This window comes from Oryctolagus cuniculus, chromosome 3 (assembly GCF_964237555.1).
Source record: "Oryctolagus cuniculus chromosome 3, mOryCun1.1, whole genome shotgun sequence".
NCBI classification, from domain to species: Eukaryota; Metazoa; Chordata; class Mammalia; order Lagomorpha; family Leporidae; genus Oryctolagus; species Oryctolagus cuniculus.
Window position 1 is genome coordinate 37,744,144 of NC_091434.1, and position 17,197 is coordinate 37,761,340.

The 17,197-nt window shown below is 45.5% G+C and overlaps 1 protein-coding gene across 1 annotated transcript in view; it reads left to right on the top strand.

Moving 5' to 3' along the window:
• Nucleotides 1-17,197, top strand: part of SUMO1 (small ubiquitin like modifier 1) — a 31,814-nt gene that overhangs the window by 12,271 nt on the left and 2,346 nt on the right. The window contains exons 2-4 of the mRNA XM_002712536.5: nt 3,490-3,564; nt 10,214-10,291; nt 15,021-15,092. Coding sequence (XP_002712582.1) covers nt 3,490-3,564; nt 10,214-10,291; nt 15,021-15,092 — 225 coding nt within the window. The remainder of the gene's footprint in view (nt 1-3,489; nt 3,565-10,213; nt 10,292-15,020; nt 15,093-17,197) is intronic.

Genomic DNA, 17,197 nt, shown 5'->3' on the forward strand with positions numbered 1-17,197 from the left:
GGAGGCCTTAAAGTCGTGGAAGCCGTTTCTGCTTTTGATCAGAGAAGCGTTCTCAGAAGGCGAGTTCTGAAATGCTGTGGGTGATGGACTGGGGAGAGGGAAGAATTGTTCTCTGTAGCCGCTGTGGCTGCCCTGTCTAGGAACACAGGAACAGAATCGCTGCTATTGTGCTCGTGCAGCGCTACAAAGGAGGGGCTGTGGTCCTTTGTGCTAACTCACACACAGCCTCTTACCAGCCGCCCCTGCCGGTGCTCAGGCCCCCGGGCTCAGTTGCTGTTCACTGCCCTTCACTGCGTGCAGTAAGCTGTCTCGCCTCTGGACACTAAAAGGCAGATGCAGCTGTTTACTATGAGTATCAGTTCATAGAAATGTGGCGGTGAGACTGTATTTGAAGCCAGTCTTCTAGTTTTCAGGTGGATACTGTCTCACTAAAGAAGATTGATTTTGCCTGTTGCCGTAATAATCAGAAGTCAGCAAATGTTGAAAGCACTGTAGAATGAAAAATTGGCATGGATTCATACTAAGAAAACCAATTCTGTTTTCTAAGCATTTCCCTAGCCTCGCCTGTATCTTAAAGAAAAAATAACTTTCTCATTTAGTATGTTTTAGTAATTTTTTTTTTTTGACAGGCATAGTGGACAGTGAGAGAGAGAGACAGAGAGAAAGGTCTTCCTTTTGCTGTTGGTTCACCCTCCAATGGCCGCCGCGGCCGGCGCGCTGCGGCCGGCGCACTGCGCTGATCCGATGGCAGGAGCCAGGAGCCAGGTGCTTTTCCTGGTCTCCCATGGGGTGCAGGGCCCAAGCACCTGGGCCATCCTCCACTGCACTCCCTGGCCACAGCAGAGAGCTGGCCTGGAAGAGGGGCAACCGGGACAGAATCCGGCGCCCCGACTGGGACTAGAACCCGGTGTGCAGGCGCCGCAAGGCGGAGGATTAGCCTAGTGAGCCACGGTGCCGGCCATAGTAATTTTTAAATGTTAAAAAATTTAGTAGTTTTAAGTCACTGGCATGAGGTCCACAGGTAATTTACTTATGAAATACAGTATGGTTATATTCTTATAAAGTGTGGCTTCTTTGACATTATTATGAATGATAAGAGTATAATAAGTTTATAATTTGATGGCTACTATGGAACATGTGGGGGGAAGCTACTTTTACATACCATTGGGAAATTCTCCAAAGTATTCCTTTCGCAACATGATTTCACTTGTTGAGGTACTTTATGGTAAGTGTTTCAACTAAGTGATTATGATTTTTTCTTCTCAAAATCCCTTTATTTGAATTATTTTTTAAATTTTTTTAAAATTTTTATTATTTTTTTAAAATTTTTGACAGGCAGAGTTAGAGAGAGACAGAAAAGTCTTCCTTTTCCGTTGGTTCACTCCTCAGATGGCCACTACTGCTGGTGCACTGTGCCAATCCGAAGCCAGGAGCCAGGTGCTTCCTCCTGGTCTCCCATGAGGTGCAGGGCCCAAGCACTTGGGCCATCCTCCACTGGACTCCTGGGCCACAGCAGAGAGCTGGACTGGAAGAGGAGTAACTGGGACAGAATCCAGCACCCCGACCGGGACTAGAACCCGGGGTGTTGGCGCTGCAGGCGGAGGATTAGCCTAGTGAGCCGCGGCGCCGGCCTATTTTAATTATTTTGTAACCCTGTTTTCTTGATTTCCTTTTGGTGTTCTTTTTCCTTTCCTTGCTAACTCAGTGTGTGCTTTTTTCCCCCCAATTCTAATCTAACACCCTTAATTTTTTTCCAGCCAAGCTGTGTCTTCTAATCTTGGATATAGTACCTCAGATAGTTTAAAAGTAATAGATGAGGGGCAGGCCTTGTGGTGCAGTGGATTAAGCTGCCACTTTGGATGCTCATGTTCCATATCAAAGTGCTGGTTTGAATCCTGGCTACTTTGTTTCTATCCAGCTCCCAGCTGATGTATCTGGGAGGCAGCAGATCATGGCCCAGGTTCTTGAGTTCTTGCCACCCAGGTGGGAGATGCATGGAGTTCCTGCCTCTTGGCCTCATCCCGGTGCCAGCCCTGGCTGTGCGTGCATTTAAGGAATGAATCAGCAGAGGAGATCTCTCTCTTTGTCTCTCCATCCCTGTCTGTCACTACACCCCTCTCTCTCTGTCACTCTGCCTTTCAAATAAATGAGTAAATCTTAAAAAAGTAATAATAGATGGTATAAAACTAATGTGTTGACTCCACAGGGAGTACCTTAGGTCAGTACTTTGCTATTTGATTTTATTTTCTAAATAGCCTTTACTTATGCTAATATGGTTAATTTTTACCTCCAGTACAGTGTTTTTTTTTTTTTTTTTTTTTTTTTTTGACAGGCAGAGTGGACAGTGAGAGAGACAGAGAGAAAGGTCTTCCTTTGCCGTTGGTTCACTCTCCAATGGCTGCCGCAGCCGTCGCACCGCGCTGATCCGATGGCAGGAGCCAGGAGCCAGGTGCTTTTCCTGGTCTCCCATGGGGTGCAGGGCCCAAGCACCTGGGCCATCCTCCACTGCACTCCCTGGCCACAGCAGAGAGCTAGCCTGGAAGAGGGGCAACCGGGACAGAATCCGGCGCCCCAACCGGGACTAGAACCCGGTGTGCCGGCGCCGCTAGGCGGAAGATTAGCCTAGTGAGCCGCGGCGCCGGCCTCCAGTACAGTTTTGTAATTGGAGTAAACTCAGGATAGGCTGTGAGAAGATAATATTACATTTAGGTGTGTGGCTAAGAGTTCGGGGGAGGGACAGAGAGTGACTATAAGACAACAGTTTCCAGGTTATCTTTCTGGCTGAAAGCCTCCTCAGTATCACCTGGGAACTTCTTAGGAACAAGTTGTCAGCCCTGCACCAGACCTAGTGAATAAAAAATGGGGTGGGGTATTTTTAAAAAATGATTTGTGTATTTATTTGAAAGGCAGAGTTACAAAGAGACAGAGGCAAAGAGAAAGAGAAGTCTTCCATCTGCTGGTTCACTTCCCAAATGGCCACAACAGCTGGAACTGAGCTGATCCAGAGCCAGGAGCTTCTTCCAGGTCTTCCATGTGGGTGCAGGGGCCCAAGGACTTGGACCATCCTCCGCTGCTTTCCCAGGAGCGGAGAGCTGGATCGGAAGTGGAGCAGCTGGGACTTGAACTAGCGCCCATATAGGATGCCGGTGTTGCTAGGCCAGGACTTTAACCCTCTGCACCACAGTGCGGGCCCCGTACCCCTCCCCTTAAAAAAAAAGAAAAAACAGTTCTTACAGGTGTGATTTTGATGCATAGTAAATTTAGACAATTCCTATAGGATATGATAAAGAGTCCCCTTCCTTCATTTGTATTGAACTGGTTTTTGGGGTAGTAATTGATGTAGGCCTTTTTTCGCTTGATGGGCAGAGAAAAATAATGCTCTTTTTATTCTCAGGTAGGGATTTTGTACCCGGAGGGAAAGTAATGGATATTCGTAATTTAGTGGTTAAAATATAGGAAGTTTTATTCTGAAATTTTCTTCTCTTTCAGGAGGCAAAACCTTCAACTGAGGACTTGGGGGATAAGAAGGAAGGAGAGTACATTAAACTCAAAGTCATTGGACAGGTGAGTTTCATTCTTTTTTTTTTTTTTTTTGACAGAGTTAGAAAGTGAGGGAGAGAGAGACAGAGAGAAAGATCTTCCTTTCCATTGGTTCACTCCCCAAATTGCCACTACGGCCAGCACGCTGTGCCGATCTGAAGCCAGGAGCCAGGTGCTTCCTCCTGGTCTCCCATGCGGGTGCAGGGCCCAAGCACTTGGGCCATCCTCCACTGCCTTCCCAGGCCACAGCAGAGAGCTGGACTGGAAGAGGAGTAACCGGGACAGAATCCGGCACCCCGACTGGGACAAGATCCCTGGGTGTTGGCGCCGTAGGCAGAGGATTAGCCAAGTGAGCCGTGGCACTGGCAAGTTTCATTATTTTTCTTTAACCTCCTCCAATATATGAATCATTTCTCATGCATAGGAAAGAATGATTTAAATAAGACAAAGTGGTGGTATAGAGGGTTAAGCTGCTGCTTGGGATACCTGTGTTCCATATTAGAGTGCCTGGTACCAATTCTTGCTTCTGGTTCTGATCCAGCTTTCTGCTAATGCGTCTGGGAGCAGCAGATGATGGCACAATTGTTTGGGCCCTGCCACCCATGTGAGAGATCCAGATGGAGTTCTTGGCTCCTGGCTTCGGCCTGGCCCAGTTGTGGCTGTTGTGGACATTTGGAGAATGAACCAATGGATGGACGATCTCTTCTGACCCTCTGTTATTCTGCCTTTCAAATAAAATAAATTTTAAAGAAAATAAGTAATTTAAAATGGAATTTTCATTTACTAAATTTTACGTCTGTTGGAGATAGAAGAGGCTTATACTTAAAAAAAAAAAAAATCAGATTATACTTTTGTCAAGAAATGTCCCTAGGAGTTGGTCTTGTGATTCTGTGGTTGAGTCTGGGTTATCTGCCCCCTTTTTTTTTTTTTTAAAGATTTATTTATTTATTTATTTGTTTGACAGGTAGAATTACAGAAAGAGAGACAGAGAGAAAGGTCTTCCTTCTGTTGGTTCACTCCCCAAATGGCCGCCACGGCCGGCGCTGTGCCGATCCAAAGCCAGATGCTTTTTCCTGGTCTCCCATGTGGGTGCAGGGGCCCAAGGACTTGGGCCATCCTCCACTGCTATCCCAGGCCACAACAGAGAGCTGGACTGGAAGAGGAGCATCCAGGACTAGAATTGGCGCCCATATGGGATGCCGGCGCTGCAGGCGGAGGAATAACCTAGTGCGCAACGGCACCGGCCCCCTTTTTTTCTTTTTAATAATTTTTATTAGAGAAAAATCCCCCTCCACTGGTTCACTCTTCAGATGTGCGCAGTTGGCTAGAGCCAGAAGCTGGGAATGTATACCGGTCTCCCCTGGCTTGCCCGTCTGCATGCTCAAGTACCTGAGCTGCCTTTGCTGCCAGGAAGATGGAGGAAGATGGAGCCATGTCTGGAACCCAGGTTATTCAGACGTCGTGATCATGAGGCTAGATGCCTGCCACAATCCTTTTTGTTTTTTTTCCTTTTTTTTTTTTTTTTTTCCCGAGTCCTGCCTATTTTTCTCTTATGGGAAAAAAGATTTTCACAATCTCTTTTTGCTAATTTTGAACAAAACTGTTTTTCTTGAAATTGTTTAGATTCAAGGAGTGGACATTTCAGTGAGAGGTATCGTCTACATCCTGAGAGGACGGGCTCTAGGCTAGAACACATTTTACTATATTTTATGTTATCTGCTTACCAGTTGATGGACATTTGGTTTGGTTCCATATTTTAGCTATTATGAATAAGAATATGAGCATTTATATATGCTCTGTGGACATGTGTTTTTGGCTTCTTTGTGTATTTACATAGGGGTCAAATTGCTGGGTCCATTATAGTAACTATCTTTTTAATAATTAAAATTTATTGAAAATAATTTTTAAAAAAGATTTATTTATTTATTTGAAAGGCAGAGTTACACAGAGAAGGAGAGGGAGAGAGAGAGGTCTTCCATCCACTGGTTCACTCCTCAGTTGGCCACAACGGCCGGAGCTGCGCCAGTCTGAAGCCAGGAGTTTCTTCCGGGTCTCCCATGCGGGTGCGGGGCCCAAGGGCTTGAGCCATCTTCTACTGCTTTCCCAGGCTATAGCAGAGAGCTGGATCAGAAGTGGAGCCTCTGGGACGCGAACCAGCGCCCATAAGGGATGCCGGCACTGCAGGCGGTGGCTTTACCCGCTACCCACGGCGCCGGTCCCTAAAATAATTTTTGTTCATTTATTAGAGCACGAGTGCTCCCATCTGGTACTTCACTCCCCAAAATGCCTGGGGCTGGGCTGCGGTCCAAAACGCAGGAGCCAGAAACACAAGCCAGGTCTCCCATGTGTGTGGCAGGAATGCAGTTACTTGAGCCATCACTACTGCCTAACAAGAGTGTGCATTTAGCAGGAAGCCCAAGTTAGGAGCAGGAGCCAAGAATTGAACCTAGGTACTTTGTTGTGGAACACAGGCATCTAAACTACTAAACACCTGCTTTGCTATGTTTAATAAAGTATTGCCAGATGGTCTCAGCAGTGGCTGCACCCTTTTACATTCTCACCAGCAACATTATGAAAGTTTTAATTTCTCTACATGATCAATACCTGTTATCTTTTTGGTGATAGTCATTGTAGTGGGGATGAAGTGGGATCTCACTGTGATTTTGATTTGCCTTTTCTTGATGGCTAATGATGTTGAACGTATTTTTATATACTTAATGGCCATTTAAAAAAAAAGATTTATGTAAAAGGAACAGTTAGAGAGCTCTTCCACCTACTGGTTTACTTCCCAAAGGGCCGCAATAGCCAAGGCTGAATGAGGCTAAGCCAGGAGCCTGGAAGTCCATCTGGATCTCCCACATTGGTGTTAATGGTCCAACTATTTGAGCTATCTTCTTTCTGGTGCTTTCCCAGGTCCATTAGTAGGTTGTGGGATGGGAAGTGGAGCATCTGGGACTTGAACTGGTGCTCATCTGGGATGCTGACTTTGCAGGCAGTTGCTTCACCTGCTGCGCTACAATGCTGGCCCTGCTTGTTGGCCATTTTACATCTTTGGAAAAGTGTCTAGTCAGGTCTTTTTGCCCATTTGTAAATGGAGTATTTTGTTGAGTTGTCAGTTCTTTATATATTCTGAGTATTAGACCTTAAAACAGATCTATGTTTTGGAGTTATTTTCTCTCATTTTTGGGATAGTCTTCACATTCTAGGTTGCGTCCTTTGCAGTGTACTGTTCTTAATTTTATTGAATTAAGTTTATCTATTTTTGTTGTTGCTTTAATTTGGTATTATAGCTAAGAAACTGTTGCTAATCCAGGGTCACAAAGTTTTTTTTTTTTTTTCATAATAACAGCTACATTTTAATGAGCATCTACAATGTGCCAAATATTATGCCAGAGACAACCGTATATTACCTCATTTATCTTTATTGCATCTTACAGATATGAGGAAACCAAGGCTCAAATGAATGTATTGAGTTGCCCGAGATTCTTTTTTTTCCCCCCAAAGAAGCCTTTTATTTAAGGAATACAAACTTCATGCATTTCATAATTACTTTAGGTATATGGTTCTTCCCACCATATCCGCCTTCCCACCCACATTTCCACCCCTCCTCCTCCTCCTTCTCCTAATCCCAGTCTCATTCTCTACTAAGCTCTATTTTTGATTAACTTTATACACAGAAGATCAGCTCTATTCTAAGTAAAAAGTTCAACAGATTGCATGAAAGAAAAACAACAAAACTGTTCCTCAGTAGTCAAGATGAGGGCTGTTCAAAGCCATTGCATCTTGAAATTGATTTTACTTTTTTAATTTTTTTTATTTTATTATTTTATTATTTATTTATTTATTTTTGACAGGCAGAGTGGACAGTGAGAGAGAGAGACAGAGAGAAAGGTCTTCCTTTGCCGTTGGTTCACCCTCCAATGGCCGCCGCGGCCGGCGCACCGCGCTGATCCGATGGCAGGAGCCAGGTACTTCTCCTGGTCTCCCATGGGGTGCAGGGCCCAAGGACTTGGGCCATCCTCCACTGCACTCCCTGGCCACAGCAGAGGGCTGGCCTGGAAGAGGGGCAACTGGGACAGAATCCAGCGCCCCGACCGGGACTAGAACCCAGTGTGCCGGCGCCGCTAGGCGGAGGATTAGCCTAGTGAGCTGCGGCGCCGGCCTCTTTTTTCTTTTCAGATTTTATTTATTTTATGAGAGAGAAGGAGAGGCAGAGAGAGAGAGCGAGAGGTCTTCCATCTGCTAGTTCACTCCCCAGATGGCCACAATGGCCGGAGCTGCACTGATCTGGAGCCAGGAGCCAGGAGCTTCTTCTGGGTATCCCATGTGAGTGCAGGGGCCCAAGCACTTGGGCCATCTTCCACTGCTTTCCCAGGCCATAGCAGAGAGCTGGATAGGAAGTGGAGCAGCTGGGACTAGAACCGGCGCCCATATGGGATGCGGGCACTGCAGGTGGCAGCTTTATCCATTATGCCACAGAGCCGGCCCCGAGAAGTTTCTTTTCTTCATAGTTACTCTCATAAAAATATTATGAAGGAGCATTCATTTGGCCTAGTAGTTAAGATGCCTGTATCCCACATCAGAGTACCTGAGTCCAATTCCCAGCTCCAACTATTTTATTTATTTTTAAATTTATTTATTTGAAAGGCAGAGTTAGAGAGGGAGATGGAGATCTTTCATCTGCTGGTTCACTCCCCAGATCAAAAGTGGATAAAAATTCTCATTATCCTATACCATCACCAACGCTACATGTGACATGCCGATTGTCCAAGTATAGGATCGGGTAGGATCAGTCCTAAAAGGCAGCATGCCACAGCGCCCACTCCCCGCTCCAACTCTGGATTCCAGCTTCTTGCCAGTGCAGATGTGGGAGGCAGAGGGATGACTTAAGTAATTGGGGTTCTGCCTCTCATTGGGAAACCTGGATTGAGTTCTTGGCTCTTAGCTTCAGTCTTTGCCTTTGTCATCAGTTGGGGAATGAACCAGTGGAAAAGATCTTGCTCTGTGTCTCTGTCTCTATCTGCCTTGCAAATAATAATTTAAATATTTTCTTTCTTTAAAAAAATTGTACGGATGAAACTTTTGCTGATACACATTTGTGAACATGATATGTATCGATAAGGGTCAGCTTTGAAACTGTGCAGTCTGCAAATGCCAATATATAAATTCCAGGAGGTAGCTTTCTGTGGCAGGAATATTTCTCCTGTTTCATGGCACACATCTGTCTCCTACATTTGAACACCTTCATGGACACTTTACTTGGGGGGCATAATTTTTTGAGTTGCTTTTGTGAATGTGATAGTTTGTCTTTAATTTTGACAGTAGAGTAGATATGCAGTAATGAAGGAATGCATTCCTTCACATTAATACTTTTTACTTATGTTGATAATTTTAGTACCTACAATGTTTTATTAAAAATTTTTTTTTAATTTTTTTTTTTTTTTTACAGGCAGAGTGGACAGTGAGAGAGAGAGACAGAGAGAAAGGTCTTCCTTTGCCGTTGGTTCACTCTCCAATGGCTGCCGCAGCCGGCGCGCTGCGGCCGGCGCAGCGCGCTGATCCGATGGCGGGAGCCAGGAGCCAGGTGCTTTTCCTGGTCTCCCATGGGGTGCAGGGCCCAAGCACCTGGGCCATCCTCCACTGCATTCCCTGGCCACAGCAGAGAGCTGGACTGGAAGAGGGGCAACCGGGACAGAATCTGGCGCCCCGACCGGGACTAGAACCCAGTGTGCCGGCGCCGCTAGGCGGAGGATTAGCCTAGTGAGCCGCGGCGCCGGCCTGTTTTATTAAATTTTTTTTGTAGTGGAGCTAAAGCAATTTTGAAAATGATTAGTTTTTTTTTAAAGTTTACTCTTATTTATTTGAAAGGCAGAGAGATGGTGGTGGAGAGAGAGAGAACAGATCTTCATCTGCTGGTTCACTCCCTACATGCCTGCAACAGCCAGAGTTGGTCCAGGCCAAAGCCAGGAGCCGGGAATTCCATCCAGGTCCCCCTTGGTTGGTGGTAGAGGCCTAAGCACTTGGGTCATCATCTGCTGCTTCTCTGGATGCATTAGCAGGAAGCAGGATCAGAAGTGGAGGAGCTGGGACTCAAACTGGTACTCTGATATGATGGGGTATTCTAAGGGCAAGCTTAACCCACTGTGCCACAGTGCCTGCCCCTGATTAAAGTGTTTTAATAAAACCAGTTAGGGGGGCCAGCGCTATGGCGCAGTGGGTTAACGCTCTGGCCTGAAGCACCGGCATCCCAAATGGGTGCTGGTTCTAGTCCTGGCTGCTCCTCTTCCAGTCCAGCTCCCTGCTATGGCCTGGGAAAGCAGTAGAAGATGGCCCAAGTTCTTGGGCCCCTGCACCCACGTGTGAGACCCAGAAGAAGCTCCTTGCTCTGGATCGGCGCAGCTCTGGCCATTGTGGCTATCTGGGGAGTGAACCAGCAGATGGAAGACCTCTCTCTCTGCCTTTCCTCTCTCTGTGTAACTCTGACTTTCAAGTAAAATAAATAAATCTTTTTTAAAAAAATAAGAAAAACAGGAATGCTAAATATATTTTTATGGAAAAATATAGGTGTCAAGGTTTATGTTTCTAGTTCTATATATGTAAGTACATAGTTTTGTTCCAACAAAGCAAGTAGTTTATACAAAGAGGGGTAATTTTTTTTCTTTTATCTCCTTAGGATAGCAGTGAGATTCATTTCAAAGTGAAAATGACAACACATCTCAAGAAACTCAAAGAATCATACTGTCAAAGACAGGTGTGTATATTGTAATCTTTAAATACTGTGTTTTGCCATATATTTTCCTTTCACTGAAGGTTGTCAAAAGAAAGATCCTATTTTTACCATTAGCGAGCAAGGAAAATACCCTAATGTTACCATTTCTTATATCCTGTTTAATTGCCTTTTTTTTCTCTTGTGACCCATTTCAAAGTTTGAATTCAAAGATGTAGAACTAGTTTCCAAAATAGGCCAAGGATTGTAAAGACATCTCAAACAACTGTCTATATAGAATTCATTTGAAACACAGAGTTACAGAGAGGGAGAGAGAAAGAAGTCTTTCCCTCTGGTTCACTCCCCAGTTGGCTATAATGGCCAGAGCTGGACCAATCTGAAGCCAGGTGTGGGGAGCAAACCGGACTAGACTGAGTTACTGGAATTAGGACTTATTCTGTGCATCTGCTCTCCCACAATATGGCGCTGGGAGAGAAGTAAACAGCTTCCGCACAGCTGCGTCCAGTTCAACTAATAAACTGTAGGACTTGCTACTGATTGGAGGAGAGCAGCGTACTCGGCATGTGGGCAGCCAAGTTGGGATTGGCGGAGGAGGACTATAAAGGAGGAGAGAAACGGCATGCACCGGGAACATCTATGGGGAACATCTAAGGGAACCCGTGCAGCCCCCGAGAGAACCGGCCGGCGGTGTGCCGCTCCCCTGCGGAAGTGGGGAATGCGGCCAGGGGGAACTGCCCTTCCACGGAGGTGGAAGGGATAGTAGCCAACCCGGGAAGAACCAGCAGCAAACCCGGGGAGGGCCGAGCAGACGAAAGAACAGCGCAGGGTCCTGTGTTGCTCCTCCATGAAGAGGGGGAGCGACATAATGGTGCCGTGACTCGGATAGGAAACCTAGCTCGGATAGGAAACCTAGGACGGATATGAAACTTAGGAGGGAAGAAACGGGAAGAACTGGGAAAATATCGGAGAGAGAAACTAGCAAACAGCCTAGGGAAAATATCGGAGAGAGAGACTAGCAAACAGCCTAGGGAAAAGCCGGACGAAAGAGGTGCCGGAGGAAGCTGTTGAAAGCCTAGGCATAGATTCGGATACGGACTACGGGGGAAGCTGGGAGAAATCTCTAAGGTCGAAAGCGAAAGTGAAAGCTAGAACAAACAGACTTGGACGCGGACTGTGGGGAGAGGCCAGGAGAAATGAGGGAGGAGTATTGTTGGAGGAAAGCTTGGGGAAACATACCGGGTAGAGAAAAATGTTAGGGAAATTGAAGCTGTGGGGGGCAGGCCAAGGCGGACACGAAAGCCACTTTGGGATTCTCAAGTTAGCCCGGGAATAGGGGGCGAAAAGTTGAAACCAGAAGCTGAAACGTGAGCCTGGTTGGGATCCGTCTGATTAGCCCGGGGAGCAAAGGACGGGAAGCCAAACCGTGGGGCGGAGACGTACGCTGGGTTGAATTCGCCAGGCTAGCCCGGGGAACTTAGATTGAATGCTAGTGGCGGACACGTAAGCTACGCTGTGTGACTCGCGGAGGCTGCCGTGCGCAGAGAGAGCGTGCGGGGCACAAGTAGATAGGGAACGGGGCTGGCGCGAGGCCGTGGTGCAGACGCGAAGGGCGTGGAGACCGCGGAGCGCGCGAAGCCAAGCCGCGCAAAGCCGGGAAGCTGCGCAGATGAGAGAGGCGCGGGCTGAAGCGGCTCAGCTGGGAAGCCGCCGAGAAGTAGCCTCGGGGCGGGCAGCGGGAAGCTGCGGGGATAAGAGAAACAGAAGTTTAGAAGTAAAAGAGAAATAGGAATGCTGGAAGATAGAAGTAAAATGGGAGAAATAGGAATGCCCGGAGATAGAGAAATAGAGAAATAGAAAGGCCTCCCTACAACACTGCAATGTGAGAGCTTGGATTCGGTCTGCCTGATTAAGTGAGGCGATGAGCACCTGGGCGGCTAGCAGCTTATGCGCCGCAGGTCACCGAAGACAGGCACGAATTAACATCAGTAAGGCTTCCCCACAATGCAACAATTAGGAGGCTTGGATTCGGTCTGCCTGATTTAAGGCGGTAAGCACCAGCAAGCAGCTCGACCAAAGCATGAGCTGCAGGTCACCAAAGATAGGCACAAACCAACACTAATAAGTCTCCCCCACAATACGGCAATGAGAAGGCTTGGATTCGGTTTGCCTGATAGGACTTGTAAGAGCCTGTGGCAACTCTAGCAAGTAGAGCAGAGTGTGTGCCGCGGGACACCGAAGACAGGCGCGTATCAATGCTAAAAAATAAAAAGAAAGGGGGATCTGTGGGGAGCAAACCGGACTAGACTGAGTTACTGGAATTAGGACTTATTCTGTGCATCTGCTCTCCCACAATATGGCGCTGGGAGAGAAGTAAACAGCTTCCGCACAGCTGCCTCCAGTTCAACTAATAAACTGTAGGACTTGCTACTGATTGGAGGAGAGCAGCGTACTCGGCATGTGGGCAGCCGAGTTGGGATTGGCGGAGGAGGACTATAAAGGAGGAGAGAGACGGCATGCACCGGGAACATCTATGGGGAACATCTAAGGGAACCCGTGCAGCCCCCGAGAGAACCGGCCGGCGGTGTGCCGCTCCCCTGCGGAAGTGGGGAATGCGGCCAGGGGGAACTGCCCTTCCACGGAGGTGGAAGGGATAGTAGCCAACCCGGGAAGAACCAGCAGCAAACCCGGGGAGGGCCGAGCAGATGAAAGAACAGCGCAGGGTCCTGTGTCGTTCCTCCACGAAGAGGGGGAGCGACAGCCAGGAGCCAGGAGCTTCTTCTTTGTCTCCCATGCAGATGCAGGGGCCCTGGGCCGTCTTCTACTGCTTTCCCAGGCCATAGCAGAGAGCTGGATTGGAAGTGGAGCAGCCGGGACTCAAACCCACACCCATATGGGATGCTGGCACTACTGCAAGCACCGGCTTTACCCACTGTGCCACAGTGCTAGCCCAAACTGTTTCTGTCTTGATGTCTTACTAGTGGATATAATAGTAAAAGCAAATAATTTTTGGTGATTATGAAATTTCCTTATGCTTCTAACTGGAGGTTTTAGCCATATGTTACATTTAAGTACTAAATTATCAGTACAATGTCTTTATGCATAGTAGTACATGTTATTGCTAATTGCATTTGAAATATCAAGCAATTTTCTGTTTAAAGAAAGTTCTTATGGAAGTCCAGTTAATTTTTTAATACCAAATCCTCACAGATTCTGGCCTTCATGATCTAGATTATTAGATCAGTAGCGAATTCCTTTCACCTGCCTGATTTAAATTTGGATTCTAGCACTGTGATGGGCAAGTTATTGAGCCTCACTGTGCCTTACTTCCCCATTAGTAAAATACTAATATTGTATTAGTACTGCCTTAGGAAGATGCGATGCTGTAACCTGTGTAAAACTCTGACTGTGGTGCCCGAACGTGCGCAGGGACTGTTACCTGTTGTACCATTATTAACAGAGCTTAAAAATAAGTGTAATTAGAATAAATATGTTTATATAAGATAACCAAGGCATATTTTAGGTGACATGGAATTCATTAATAAGCAAGAAATGGGTTTAATTAGTCTATTAAAATTATTTACATATTAATATATTATGGATTTTATTGTATATGGTTTGCTTTTTTAATTGTTGGGATTTGTAACATGATTTAGTCAGCAGAAAGTGATTAGCTGTTAAGTGAAACAGTTTTGTCTCTGCTGTTAATGTAGGTTTTAATTGTTAAACTCAGTAAAATCTCATAATGGAGGCTCAGCTGATTCATATTAATAATTTTGGTGGGAGCTAAAATTGAGAAGAAATTCACCCAGAGAAAGGGACATTTACTCATTATGTGCACTATAAGTGCACGTACGCTATAAGTACTTAAAATACATTGTCATTTTAATACTTAAAACTCTGAAGCAAATTCTGCTTTCTCAGGCCTTTAGCAGGGAGCTGGATTGGAATTGGAGCAGCCAGGACCCAAACTGGCGCCCATATGGATGCCAGCATCACAGGCGGTGGCTTTACCCCCTATGCCACAACACTGGCCCATCATTCTGCCATTTTATTTTATGGATTGGTTTCTGTAGGAACTTTATTTGATCGGCAAAGTGACAGGGAGAAACAGAGAAAGAGCTCTTCCGTCAGTTGGTTCACTCCCCAAATGGCTGTGAGGATTGAGACTGGGCCAGGCTGAAGCTAGTATCCAGGAACTCCTGGGTGTCCCTTAGGGGTGGTGGGATCCAGCTACTTGGTCATCTCCCACTGCCTTTCCAGATGCTTTATCAGGGAGCTGGATCAGAAGCGGAGCAGCTGGGACTGGAACAGGTACTCTGCTATCCAGTGGTGACGGTGCAGACTGCGTCTTAACCTGCTGTGCCAGAGTGCTGGCCCTGCTAGGTCACAGAGTTTAGCAAAAATGAATAGAGGGTTGTGATCTAGAACACAGGCCTAGAAGCAGGTTTGCGCTTAAATTCTTGACTGGATTGTGTGCTTTCTCTAAACCTAGAGTTCTCTAGCTGTAAAATGAAGATAAGGTGAAACTACTACCTTCCAGGATTGTTAGGAACAGTTACGACTATGAATATGAAATACTTGGTACTGGGATGGCTTAGCAAATGGTTGGTACTCAGTATATGGTGATTCTGATAGAATCAGCTGCCTAGTTTTATGTGCTATATAAGGCTTTCATGCTTGCTTTTTGTGCCTCAAAGCTTCTGTTACAAGATTTGTATATGCTTTTTTTTTTTTTTTGTTTACACCTTTTTAGGGCGTTCCAATGAATTCACTCAGGTTTCTCTTTGAAGGTCAGAGAATTGCTGATAATCATACTCCAAAAGAAGTGAGTATAATCTCTTTGAATGAGGAAGATTTTAAATTTTCCTTTAAACAATTTTGTTCTTTGAGCAGTGTATCATTTGCCAGGGAGAAAACAAATGTTTGGGGTTGAATTCAAACGATATTTTCAAAAGTGCCAGTAAAAAGGGAGGAGGAAGCTGGGAATTGAGTGCTGAAATCGTCATAAGGCACATACTACTTAAAAAAAGAACTGAGAGGCAGAGAGACAGGAGAGCTCCTGTGTGCAGCCACTGTCTGCGATGACTGGAGCCGGGGATTTAACCGAGGTTTCCAATGTGCCTGGCAGGAACTCAGTTACCTGAGCCATCACTGCTGCCTCCTAGGGGTGCACATTAGCAGGAAGCTGGAGCCTGGTATTGCATGCACATACTGCAGCGTAGGATATCAGCCACTCAACTGCTAGGCGACATACCTGTGCCCGATGTCTTTTCTCAAAGGTAGATAAGCGGTCCTCAGATTTGGTAGCCTTTTAGTACTCTCTCATGGTGATGATGACCTTAAGGTTGAATTTTAATTTCTGACCCATTTTGAGAATGTTAGTACAGAAGCTTAGTGTAAACTAATGTATTTGGCTCTGTCATCTGTTTTTTAATGTATCTTCATTTAATTGTTTTAGTGTATGGGCTGTTTGCTTATTTATCCCAACTTCCCACCCTCAAATAGACATTTTGAAGTATGTATGTATATTTGTGTATATATTTATCTGTATGTAGATCCCATCCTCCATATACAAAATAACATTTTGAAAACACTGCAGATTTACTGATATGAGACTAGTGCAATATTCTTGTACATACCTTTTTCTTAGGTTACCAGTTATTACTATATTTGCTATCACTCTTACTGAACATTTGAGTTTCAGTTGTAGATATGACTCTTTAAAAAAAACCATGCAGAAATATTTAAGGGTAAAAATTTATTTGAAAGTCAGGTTACACAGAGAAGGAGAGGCAGGGAGAGTTTGTCCATCCGCTGGTTCACTCCCCAGTTGGCCACAACAGCTCTGATCCGAAGCCAGGAACTTCTTCGGGGTTTCCCACGTGGGTGCAGGGGTCCAAGGAATTGGGCCATCTTCTGCTTTCCCAGGCTGTAGCAGAGAGCTGCTATGCCACAGCGCCGGCCCCTTAATGTAGATAGTCTTCTTAAAAAATTAAAATAGATCTTACCACTTGTCTTTACCAGACTCATCCAGAATATGCATTCTAACTAGTGAACATGCCTCTTTGACCTTTAATCTGGGATAATTTCTTGGTGTTTTTTTTTCCCCCACCTTATCACATTGCCTTTTTTTTTTTTTTTTGAGTAAAAGCTAATTTCCCTTTTAGAGATAAGTCCCCCGGGCTGGGCTGGTGTTTTCTTGTGATCAGGTTTAAGTGTTGGCGGTTTGGGAGAAATCTGAGTGAAGACTTGAAAGGCAGAGACACTCACAAAGGTCTTCTTTGGTTCGTGCTCCAAATGCCTGCAACACCCAGGGCTGGGCCTGGTGCTTTGAATTCATTTCAGGTCTCCCACTTGAGTGATAGGAACCCAAGTATTTGAGCCATCATCTGCTACTGCCTAGGGTGTGCATTTAGCAGGAAGCTGCATCAGTAGCAGAGAAACCAGAACTTGAACTCATGGTCACTGATGTGGGAAGCAGTGTCTCATGCCTACCCCAAGAGTCCTGTGCTGCTTCTGAGTGTAGCACATCATGGGGTACGTGATGCTTGTCCATCCCATTATGGGTGATGTTAACTTTGGACACTTAGCAAAAGTGAAAATTGTTTCATCCACTGTGGAGTTATTTTCCCTTGTAATAAGTAATCTGTGGGGAAGAGTCTTTTAAATTATCTGAATATCCTTCCTTAGGTATTGACCAGTGGTGGCCTTTTCAAGTTGGTGTCTGTTCTGACATTTTGTTTTTACTGAAATAATTCAGCTTATAGAGTAGTTGTTAGTAAAGAAAATCCCCATGTATTCTCCATATGGATTCACCAGTTTAACATTTTGCTACTTCTGCTCATTATGTGTGTATATATATATTTCTTTCCATCCAGGTCATTTGGGAATAGATTGTATACACCATGACCATATATTGCTGATTATTTT